At 38.8% G+C, this 12,202-nt stretch overlaps 1 protein-coding gene across 1 annotated transcript in view; it reads left to right on the top strand.

The window, feature by feature from the left end:
* triob (trio Rho guanine nucleotide exchange factor b) overlaps positions 1–12,202 on the top strand; it is a 123,269-nt gene that overhangs the window by 77,586 nt on the left and 33,481 nt on the right. Inside the window, 13 exon segments of the mRNA XM_028470258.1 lie at positions 512–634; positions 948–1,142; positions 2,022–2,137; positions 2,877–2,943; positions 3,045–3,154; positions 3,252–3,321; positions 4,331–4,420; positions 4,604–4,696; positions 4,861–4,972; positions 6,134–6,324; positions 7,429–7,530; positions 8,468–8,607; positions 9,309–9,408. Of these exon segments, the coding sequence (XP_028326059.1) occupies positions 512–634; positions 948–1,142; positions 2,022–2,137; positions 2,877–2,943; positions 3,045–3,154; positions 3,252–3,321; positions 4,331–4,420; positions 4,604–4,696; positions 4,861–4,972; positions 6,134–6,324; positions 7,429–7,530; positions 8,468–8,607; positions 9,309–9,408 (1,509 nt within the window).

Raw genomic sequence — 12,202 nt, 5'->3', positions numbered from 1 at the left:
ACTGTTTGAACCTGCGTTGGTTGATTTAATAGACTATTTGGCTCCCTCTTGTGGTGGTTGGCTTACTTAGCATGCAACTCACGCAATACAATACAATTACATAAACAAAATACATGCTTCTATGACAAGGGTTATTTAGGCTATATTTCCTGGTCAAAATTATTTTTGTTCTAATAGTTTTAAAGGACTTATTCTGCCATTGCTTGATGCCAAAGTTTCACCTTTGAAAGAGAACACAATCAATAGAAATTACAATAGAAGATGTTCAAAACTCAAAAGTGCACATACATTTTTTTGTGCATTTGCATGTTGTGAAGCTAACAGCATTAGAAAAAAAACATGTTTTTTAAGCATTAGACAGTTCATTAGTGTTTCCCACACCTTCATAAACTTCAGATACTTTTTTCTGTATGTTCTGCTTTACGTTCAGCTGTTTCCAGGTCTAGATCCCCCAGGGTTTCCGACCTTCCTGCAGCTTTTGTGTATTCATGTGAGTTTGGTTGTGTTTCAGGCCCTGGAGTGGATCCATGACACTGGGGAGTTTTACCTGTCCACACACACATCCACTGGGTCCAGCATTCACCACACACAGGAGCTACTGAAGGAGCACGAAGACTTCCAGATTACAGCAAAGGTATGTGTGTGTCTGTTTGGGCATCTAGAGTGTGTGAATGCCTTGTAATAGCGCTGCTTTCTGTGTCACTGACCTGTATGTTTGCACAGTCGTGCTCTCTGCTGTGAGGCCCATTCCTAGTGCTGTGTATTGTCCTCGTTTCTTTTTTCTGTGACACTGTTATTGTGTCAGAGAGCGAGCCATTGTGTCCGTTCAAGCAGCACAACACTGGATTCTAACCCTGTGTTTCTATCTCTCCCATCTACCTTTTACCGCTCCTGTCTCTCTGTGGTCACCTCTGTCTGTTCCCTCCCAAATGTCTCCCTATTCACAGCAAACCAAAGAACGGGTAAAGCTGTTGATCCAGCTGGCGGACGGGTTTTGTGACAAAGGCCACGCCCATGCACTGGAGATAAAGAAATGGGTGTCCTCAGTGGACAAGCGCTACAGGGACTTCTCTCTCCGCATGGACAAATATCGAACCTGCCTGGAAACGGCGCTTGGCATATCTTCAGACTCTAACAAGGCTGTGAGTTTCTCATCGACGATATCGAAAAAGGCTTTAACACGTCACCAGATATAATGATAAACTCTTCCATTTATTGTTTGTGAACTACCATGAGCTAATAGCAGGGTTAATTGGTAATTAATTACTATTATGATGTAATTATGATTGAAAAAATATGTTGATGTTGTGATCGTAGTTGAATTGGAATTGAGTTCAGATAATTGACTTTGTAATTGTAATTGTCATGAACATTTTATTAAAAAAAAACTGTCAATTACAATGTAATTAAATGCAAAATGGGGAATCATGTTACAGTTCTATGGCTTACACATACAAAGTTACCAGTTATTAAAATATGTTTCATATCAAGTTTACCTGTCACTTCTCTAGAGGATCATTTTAATATTTAAAAAAATCAAGGGCTAAACTGAGAGAAAAAAGGCTCAGACGCCCACAAAAAAATATTAATTACCAATATTTTCATTGATTAGGAATCCTAAAAAGGTAACCAAGAGATGAGAAACTAATGAGATGCTGGATCATATGTTTTAGTGCATTCTACAGCTGATTGCAGACATGGCTCAAAACTGACCCGTTATCATTAGAGATGCTAACAGAAAGCTAACACAAGACAAATGTCAAGTTTTATGAGCTTATTTTTTTAAAGGCTCGGTATTTGTGATTAATTGCAGTTGAAGTTTAGTAATGGAGAACGCAATTGTAATTGATTTCAGGGGAGAAATATTAATAATTGTAATTGGAAAAAAATGCTTTTCAATGTAATTGTATTGGAGTTGTAATTGAACATGGATAATTGAAGACCCAACCCTGGTTAATATGCTGACAAAGCATTCCATAACAATGGGAATATGATGAAATCACCTTCCTGTGTGATTTCAGAGTAAAGAGCTGCAGTTGGACATCATCCCAGCCAGCGCTCCAGGAATAGAGGTCAAGTTGAGAGATGCTGCACACGAGCTCAATGAGGAGAAGAGGAAATCGGCACGACGGAAAGAGTATGAGCAGCACACACACTTTGTTTGCAGTTTGTGGCAGAAATGTGTGTTAAAAAAAAAGAGGTTGATTATAGTTCAGTCAGGACGGCTTTAGTCAAAATGAATGATTTATTTACAATAAATGTGCTACGTGGATATGCATGCTATTGTATATTTGGTGGTATGGGTCTGTTCTGGGACCTCCTTGCCGTTTCCGCAAGCTTATGTGGAAAGCAGGAGGTAGGGAGAGCACTCCTCCCTGACCTTCCCTGAGCCCTAGCTAAAGGCTAAAGCAAGGAGAGCGGTTAGCAGAAACCCCCTGGAGCACATGATGGTTTCATTTCGTGCACGTTACTATTTCTAAATTTTAAGGAAAGGGAATAAAAAGAGCAAAAAAAGCACAATTTGTACATTTATTTACAGTGATGCAATAGCAAGTTTGGAAAGGATTTGATATTTATTTTTAACTGTAAAATTAACAAAAGCTAAAATGAGTTCCCAGTGCAAAACATGGATGCATACACAAGATTTACATATTTATTTTACTCATGGATGGATGGATGGACAGACAAATTCAGCAAAACCACAGGCTTTAGTTCTGAGAATCTCAACTGCATTTTTCCTTTAATATATTTTAATACATGAATACTGTGTTGTTTTTGATTTTCTTTAAAAAAAAATGTACATTATAATTGCGTTAGTTATTTCACTTCAACACATTTTAACCTTCATGTTTTTCTCTCTCTGTTTTTTTTTTCAGATTTATAATGGCTGAGCTGATTCAAACTGAGAAAGCCTATGTCAGAGACCTTCGGGAGTGTATGGATGTGAGTGTTTCCATCCTAATTTTAAAATGTTGCCAATCCTCTTTAATGTCTTCTTGTGTTTTTTTGTTGCATTCCTCACTGTGTAATGTGTCCTTGTGCAGACCTATCTGTGGGAAATGACCAGTGGTGTGGAGGAGATTCCTCCTGGCATTGTCAACAAAGAGCACATCATCTTTGGGAACATGCAGGACCTCTATGAGTTCCATCACAAGTCAGTGACATATTCCACTTTGTCCCTCGTCATATTTTATTAATCATACTTTATACAGTACGTGTTTGGTATTTAAAGTCTGTTCATCTTTGTATAGTATCTTCCTGAAGGAGTTGGAGAAGTACGAACAGCTCCCCGAGGATGTTGGCCATTGTTTTGTAACCTGGGTGAGAACACGTGACTTTTTCTTTATCTTGGAATTTATTTCACACTACACTCCAGTGCCCGTATTCATGAAGCTTCTCAGAGTCCCCTCACAGAGTTCCTAACTTAGCCTAAAAATTCCCAGCAAGGAATATTAGCTCAAAAGTGATTTAGGAAGTGTCTGAGAGCCAAGAGTTTACAGTGATGTTTATCTTAGTGAGGAGGTGTGGTTGACCCTGTTGCTACGTATGATGCTGTCTGCTAAAAGCTGTGATTGGTTGTTAGAGAAAGGGGGAAAAAAACACTCTGTGCTCTGAGTAATGGATGGAGAATAACATCAACTCATCATACTTGGACTGCAGTAAGAAATTTGTAATCATGAAATTAATTTCATTCAGCAAAATCAAATTCATTTGTACACATCATAACATGTTTGAACCTTGTTCATGTGCCGATTATTATATTGATTTACTTATTGTAGTTAACTGTCCACATTGCTAATTTTACCGCTTTGTGTACTTGATAATAATGGTGGAGCAGACACAGCTGTCAGTGATTACTGTGATTGCTGGCCCTGTTAATCAAATCAGAATAGTTTTATTGTTTCAAAGTTATAGTTTCAAACAATACAAAGAATGGGACTTGGTGGATGGAATGAAAAAAAACAACGACAACAACAAATATCATTTTATTAAATCACTGTCGTTAAAGATACAGAGAATATCTCTTTCTTTCTCTCTGTTTCTGACACTTTTAGACTTCTTAAAAGTCCTCCTCACTTCTCCCAACAGTTGTTCACCTTAGGGCCTAAGATGTTTTGTGAATTACTTTTATCCCAACTAGGAAAAAGTCTAAGAAAAATCTTAAAATTTGAGGAATTCTAAGATTTTTCTAAGAGGGACATCACGAAGAGCTACTTAGGATGCTTTGTAAATACCTGCACAGTTTGATGTTCTTTTAATTTTTCTAAACTTTTGCCTGTAGAATATGTGTACAACAAAGTGAAACCCTAATGTTTTCTCTCCATGTAAGGCGGACAAGTTCCAGATGTACGTGAACTATTGTAAGAACAAGCCAGACTCAACCCAGCTCATCCTGGAACACGCTGGTCACTACTTTGATGTAAGTTGAGCCGCAATTAGGATGATTTATAGTTTAGGGTTTAGATTTGAGGTGTTTCATTCCAAATCTTTCATCGTGATTCATGACATTTTCTAAGAGCAGTGAGAGCATCAATTCCTGTTTTGGAATTTGCCGTCTTCAGTTGTGTGAGATTTTACTTTCTTTTTTTTTAATTGTTCACAGGAAATCCAACAAAGGCATCGTCTCGCTAACTCAATATCCTCATACCTGATCAAACCAGTTCAAAGAATCACAAAATACCAGCTGCTTCTTAAGGTATAACATGCTTTAAATTCACTCCAAAACCAACAATATCAACTAAAACGCAATCATTTCCTGTGTTTATTGTATTTTGAATTGTATTATTGTGTGTGTGTGTGTGTGTGTGTGTGTGTGTGTGTGTGTGTGTGTGTGTGCGTGTGTGTGTGTGCGTTGTGTAGGAATTGTTGACATGCTGTGAGGAGGGTAAAGGTGAGATTAAGGACGGCCTTGAAGTGATGCTGAGCGTTCCAAAGAGAGCCAACGATGCCATGCACCTGTCAATGATGGACGGTGTGTGAAAACACACACACACAAACTCGCCCTTCGTAATTACATAAATACATTTTTATAATGCCATCAAGTCACTATTTCTTTAAAATATTTGAATTCAATTTAATTTGCTAGCCTTTTACAACGACTAGAGGGTTAAAGCAGAACTAAGTAACTTGTGCTTAGCGCTCCCCCTAAAGGTCTCTTTTGGTTATGTCACTGTCATAAAAACTCCACACTCCCCGCCTCCTGCCCCACCCCACAGCTACATAAGCACCTTTGCTCTCCCAAGACGGTAGCAACCAATCACTGAAAAATCCTAGTACAACAGTGACACTAGGGGTGCTTTCACACATATAGTCCCATGTGACCATGTGAACAGTATGAGGAAGAGAGACAAGTGAAATAAATGAATGATGTGGGAGTAATACGGAAGGGAGTGTGGAAATGTGTGTGATGTGTTTGTTTGTGTGCTGACAAAGCGGCTCTGAAAATGGATGGGTGAATGGATGGATATTTGTGTGTGTGCTGCCTGATGGAGCGCTGGGTTGTGAGTGTGTGTGCGTGCGTGCCTGTTGCCGCGAGTGTGTTGCTGCTGAGCTGTCACTGCATGGAGTTGTTCCATTCCTCGGACAAAGGTCTTCTCTGCCTTTTTTGCTGGCTGTGCCATGATATGAGTTTGAGAAAAGTGAATTTGTAGACAACTGTGTGCAGCCACAGGGCTGGTCATAATCTAGCATTAGTTTGTATTGGGCTGCCGTGAAGCAGTACGTCTTGCCATCGGGTCGGAGGCAGGAAAGTGCGGTTTACTGGCAAGAGACAGCAGGGAGAGATGAAAGACCCCCCAAACTCCCCATAAACACTTGTATTACCCTCACAGGGACTATGAGAAGGATTTATTAAGGTGAAAAAGTTACTTAGTTCTGCTTTAAGGGAGGTTAGTACTGTTACACACTTTTATAATGTTAGAACAGGGTTTTTAAATCAATGGTAGAAAGGTATACTTTTGTAAAAGTAGACAAACTGCAGCATTTTGCTGTCAATTATGGTGTCTTTGAGGCCATTACTCTGAGTCATCATTGCTCGACTGAGATTCAGAAATATTCAAGATCCCTTTACATCTATTTGCCTGGTACACATAAAAAACCACTAAAAATCTTTGCTTTCCTTTGATTTCCTCAGGGTTTGATGGAAACATTGATTCCCAAGGCGAGCTGATACTCCAAGAGTCTTTCCAAGTTTGGGATCCCAAGACTCTTATTCGTAAGGGTCGCGATCGACACCTTTTCCTCTTTGAGATGTCTCTCGTCTTCAGCAAAGAAGTGAAAGACTCCAATGGGCGCAGCAAATACCTCTACAAGAGCAAGCTCTTTGTAAGAAGCCTTTCTGTTCAGTGCATTGTCTCATTTGACATTGCAGGTCTTCCTAGACAGATGTAGGCTACACTTTGGTGCTCATTTATCAGTATTGCAGGAAAACGGGTGCAAATCAGAGTGCACATTTGGTCGTACGACAGGACCAACGTGTGATTTATGAAACATTTGTATTTGACCAATCCCAGCCAACAAATGATCGGGTGTTGATAAATGCGAACTTGATCGACATTAACATGTTGTATTATTTTAAAATAAATATTCTTGGTCCAAGGCCCCACCCACTGAGGTAAAACAAACACTGTCAAGGAAATAAACATTTCCCAGATGAAAATCAACACTCTCACAGCTGAGGTGAAGAAAAACAAAGATGTTCTTTTTGGTCGTGTGGAAACTGGAATTAAAGGAGCTCATTTTAAATGCTCTGTGGAAGGGAATAACGGAGGCACTGAACAGCATTTCCATATTGGAATGGACTCGGGCTGAGATTTTAATTAAATTCTCAATAACTAACTTAACCAATGCCTAATAATGGCTTTTACAGCGTAAAAGCGTAAATCCGTGCTTGATTTGATCAAGACAATTCTTTACATTTTGGTCAAGAAAAAGTAGACGAGTCAGGCTGGCGACAAAATCTCATTAGGGCAAAGACTCACAGAAATATGTTGTTTATCGGTCTCAGTTGTCAGCACGCCGGAAGCAATAAATAACACATTAAAAGAAATTAACAAATCCTTTAAAAAGCCTCAGTGATAACGTAAGCTTTTTAAATTCCCTTTCATTTTGTTTTAATAATTGGTTTTGATCTGATCTGAAAGTGTATCTGCTTATGTTTAAATAACAGCTGAGGTTTGTTTAATACTTAATTTTCAGTCCAATTTTGCTTTGCTGCAGCACAGATCCACACACTCAGATTATCGTACAGGTCAGACCTGACGTGAGATCTGATCGTAGCGTACGCTCACGTCAGAATTGATAAATACCGAAGCTTGCGTGAATTTGGTCTAATGCACGTCGTACGCTCAGATCTGAAAGTATACGGATGATGAATGAGGGCCACTGTGCGCACAGTATCGTATAATTTTGCTGTTTTTCCATCCTCAGACATCAGAGCTTGGAGTAACAGAACACGTGGAGGGTGATCCTTGTAAATTTGCACTCTGGGTGGGCAGGACGCCAACCTCGGACAACAAGATTGTGCTCAAGGTATTTTCAGTTATTCATTTTGCTACAGTATTTTCCTTTTCAAAAACAATGAGATTTTCTGATTAAAATTAGATTGAGCTACCGGTAGTTATATATTTTTCTCGTGTAAAAAATTCTAGCTTCCTTCGCCATCTCTTCTCTGGCACGACAATAAGTCTGAAACAGACCCAATATGATTTTCTTATTTTAGCCATGGTTAATGTGTTTGCATGAAAAGAAGATTCACTTCATGTCTCCACCCTCACCAAATCCTGCTTAGCTTCCTTTGTGCAGCCAAGAAAGTTCAGCGTCTGTGAGTGGGTGGAGTGTTACTTTTCTGCTACTTATTCAATCATCACATAGATGCATTTGCATTGTGGATGACGCGTCGTTATCCAAACTCTGAAGCTACTTGGTGATCGCTAATGCTGTGAGTCAGAGGCAATGTTTTATGCATGATGTGCGTATATGTGAGCGTGTGAAACTGGGATTGTGTATTAGGTTTGTGAAGGCGAAGACATTCCAGCATGTGTTACGATATGGAGTGGACGTGTTTGATATGTAGCTATTATGTAATTTGGAATGATCATTTCTAACTGCCTCTTATACAACACAACTCCTCTTCTGCCTTGGAGCTGAGTGCAAGACGATGGTTATTAGCTGAAGTTTCAATTGGGCTTTTATGTAATTAAGCACAAAGTATTTTAATCATGGTTTGGTGGGATATTTGTATCGCAAAACACATTGTGTCTAAAAACAACGATGTGAGTCAGAAAACTGCAAAGAAATGGAAAAAGTATCAGACTGAACTGTATTTATTTAGATAGACTTGATTATGGAGCCTGACTAGCTCTTATTATCTTTACCAAGATGCGATCATTCGAACCATAAATGAAAGTGTCACATTTACATTTAACTGATTGAGTTTTTTGGGGTTTTTTTTGTTTTTTTTTTTTAGGCGTCGAGCATCGAGAACAAGCAGGATTGGATCAAACACATCCGGGAGGTCATCCAAGAGCGAACGGTCCACCTGCGTGGAGCCCTGAAAGAACCCATTCACATCCCTAAAGCTACCACTGCTAAACATAAAGGCAGACGGTGAGCTTTAGCAGTGAGCTGTCATGTTTTTATGCTTTTTTTGTTTTCTGTTTATTTATTTTTTTCCCTAGTGTGTCAACTTATTGTTATTGTTGTCTTGATTTGTTTTATTCTATCATGTATGTTTGTCATGTTAATTGTTTGTATGTTTGTCGTATTGCAGCACTTCATGAATTAATTTAATCTGTCAAAGTCTTTCATCAAAGTCTGTGGGGGCGGTTTCCTAACACTTGATTGGTTTTACCTGCACATCAAGTCAAGCTAAATCAATCCCTGACAATGGATTGAGGCAGAGCTAACAAACATTATTCTGATACACTGGGTGGCGCTATACAATCTGTTGGTTTTGTGCTATATTAATGCTTCTACATTCTCAGCGAGGTCTGGTTTGGATTGATGTTAACCCCGCCCCCACAGACTTTGACGAGCGAGTTTGACAGATAGAAGTAATTCATGAAGTGCTGCAACACCAGACAACGAAATAAATAAATAGTGAAATATGTATACTTCATACTTTTCAGAATGAAAATGAAATGTAAAATGGATTTAATTAATTATTGACACTTTTAATTCATCAATGTACGGTGTATTTATTTATTTAATTGTGGCACTTCTCGTCCTCCATAGTGACTAACCATTGTACATGGTTAAATGCTTTTCCCTTAGTATTTATTAACTGCGTTTATAATTCATGTTTGTAGGGATGGAGAGGATTTGGACAGCCAGGGTGATGCCAGCAGCCAGCCGGACACCATCTCCATCGCCTCACGCACTTCCCAGAATACACTGGACAGTGATAAGGTACCAACGTGGCTACACTAACTGACTGCTAATGCTGCTAATGCTTTTTGCGTCGCTAATTTAGCAACAACATTGCAGATAGAACTAAATTTAGAAGTTACTAATAGATAGAAGTTACTAAAAATGAGGACTGCAGGTTGTATTAATAATACCAAACTTGGGTTGTCGACAAAACAGAAAAAATAGGGAATCGTGGCCATACTTGAAATTAAGAAGAAGAAAAAAATAAACACTAAAAACTGAAAAACAAGGCCTGTAAAGAAATCTATTGCAGGCAGATCCTTAAAGGGACAGACACATATCAACTCCTACGGTGATTTACCTTCCTTTAACCAAATATAAATCATTGATCACCAAGCCTGAGTACCAGAAAACTACTGAAAACTATCTGGACTTTGGTGTGCTTGAACCTGTAATATTGTAGCTTAAAAGACAGCTATGTAGAATCTGTACATCACAACATTCGCTATCACTACATAACAAAATCTTCAAACAGCAAAATATGAAAAGTCAGCTGCTGCAACAAACAATGAGAAAAATCCCTTTCTTTTAAGTTACTGGTTTCATCAAACTCGGTGTGAATTCTTGTTTCTCAAACCCTTGGATCTTTTTTACTGTTATGTCATACATATTTAAACCTCCACAGCTCCTTCACGCAGTTTGATTTTCTGTGAAAATGTCTGTGTTAGGAGCATGAAACAGCCCATCTGACAGAGCACTAAAGCAGCTTGTGTGTTTGTTAATGTGTGCATGTGCGTGATAGAAAAGAAAAATGCAACAAAAAAAAAAAAAGTTGGCTCCTTGGTAACCAAGAAGGGAGTGACGGACGTTGGGATCTGGTTATATCTAGTAATAGCAGCACAGAAGGCTTGTCCTCCTACGCTCAGTATGATAAACTGTAAAGCTAACACACACATAGTGCATGGTTTTTAAAATCTCTCTGTGCTCTTATGTTGTACTAATTATAAACCTGAGCGGCTTTAGCTCTCAAGTGAGGTCATTCTTTTCACACCTCATTTGGATTTTCCTCTGTTCAGACCGTGTGGTGAATTCAGATGCAGATAGTTTGTGTCTTCTTCTAGAGTACGGTTTCAAAAAAGGGGTACGTGTACCCCTAGGGGTACGTGATGGCACTACAGGGGATACTGGAGAGAGACAGAGAGGGGAAAATTAACGAATGAATGATGCATTACAAATATGGGGTTTTGTAATGTTTATTTTTAGTTAAAAAAGATAATAATACTAAATATTACCAGCAATTCACAAAATGACAACAAACACACAAAACAAGATAAATATATTGAATAACAAAAAAAAAACAGCAAACAACAATAAAATACACAAAATGACACCAAAACACACACACACACTAAGAGTTAAAAAATAACAGAGGAACATACAAGTTAAAAATAACAGAAGAACCTACAAAACGGCATGAAAAACAACAAACCGACATTAAAAACACACACGCACACACTGAGAGAGAATAATTTACACACAAAAACACATAAAATAAGTCAAAAATATACTGAAAAATAAAATACACAAAATGACACCAAAAACACATTTTGATTAGAACATGAACTGAAAATACAAGGATAAGTCTTGGTCCCACGTCAGGAGGAAAATGGCCGTTAATGATAAAAACTTTCACTTATTTACAAAATTGGTTTCTTTAAAATGTGTGTTATCACTCATTCATTCCATCATTATGCTTTATAGTTGTTTCATAATAGTCTTAGCAAAAAGTTGTAGTCGGACAAAGGGGGTAGTTGGATTCAGAAATAAGAAAAAGGGAGTAGTTGAGCCAAAAAAGTTTGAGAACCACTGTTTTAGATGTACTGTTGGATTTTAGACTTACTGTAATCAATGTAATTTATTGTTATTATTTTATGCTATAAACCACATTTATAACCTATTGCACTTTCATTGGAGGACATGCCCTCTTGCATAAATATCATGCACGTGCAAAACCAAATTAACATCCCATTTTCCCCATTTTCAAAGCATCTCTCTGTCTCTTTTCCTCGGTGGGGACTTTATAAGACGTCTCATTCAAGGGCCGGTGACAGAAGTGTGTTTGTGTTGCCTCATGTGACTGTGTGTGCGGCGCGCCCAGGTTCCTGTGTGTGTCTCTGCTTTAGTGAGTGACTTGTGTGTGAGCGGCGTCTTCCTCCTACGCTCTCTTCACAGAGGATGCTGGTCTGTATGCCAGACAGGGGAGCACAGAGTTCTAGGTCCTCTCAGCTATCCATCCAACGCTTTGCGTCTACTGCGGAATTGCTTATGGACTGTTTGATGACTTTTGAAAACCATTGTGGGTAAAAAAAAAAAAAAAATGGATAGAAATGGATTAAATGCTCCACTTCAGGGTGAACATTTGCAGGTTTAACCTGAGGCTCGAACACTTCCCAGCAGCCAGTGGGGCACATAGTCCTTTTCTTTTTCCAGACATCCTGATTCGGATTTTTTTTTTTTTTTTAGCAGAATCAAACAACTTTTTTGGTGTTTTTATCCTGTTTTTTTCTAACTTGTGTCACAATGAGGGAGTGGAGAGCAATGAACAGGCTGGAAGAGAGACGCTTTCATCCTGTTTCTCAGCTCCTTAGCTCTCTGGCTCTGCCGCACTACCAAAGGGTATGTTTTCAATGACGGTCCTCAGCAGATGTGTTTGTGAGTGACAGAGAAATACTAAAACGAAGGAGCACACGAGCGGCCACTGCTGCTTGGCACGAAACGTGTGAACGTTTGCCACTATGACCAATTCATTGCGTAATGCTGTGTGGTTATTTAC

Source organism: Gouania willdenowi, chromosome 16, assembly GCF_900634775.1.
Source record: "Gouania willdenowi chromosome 16, fGouWil2.1, whole genome shotgun sequence".
In the NCBI taxonomy this organism is placed as follows: domain Eukaryota; kingdom Metazoa; phylum Chordata; class Actinopteri; order Blenniiformes; family Gobiesocidae; genus Gouania; species Gouania willdenowi.
This window is presented reverse-complemented; position numbering and strand designations above follow the sequence as displayed.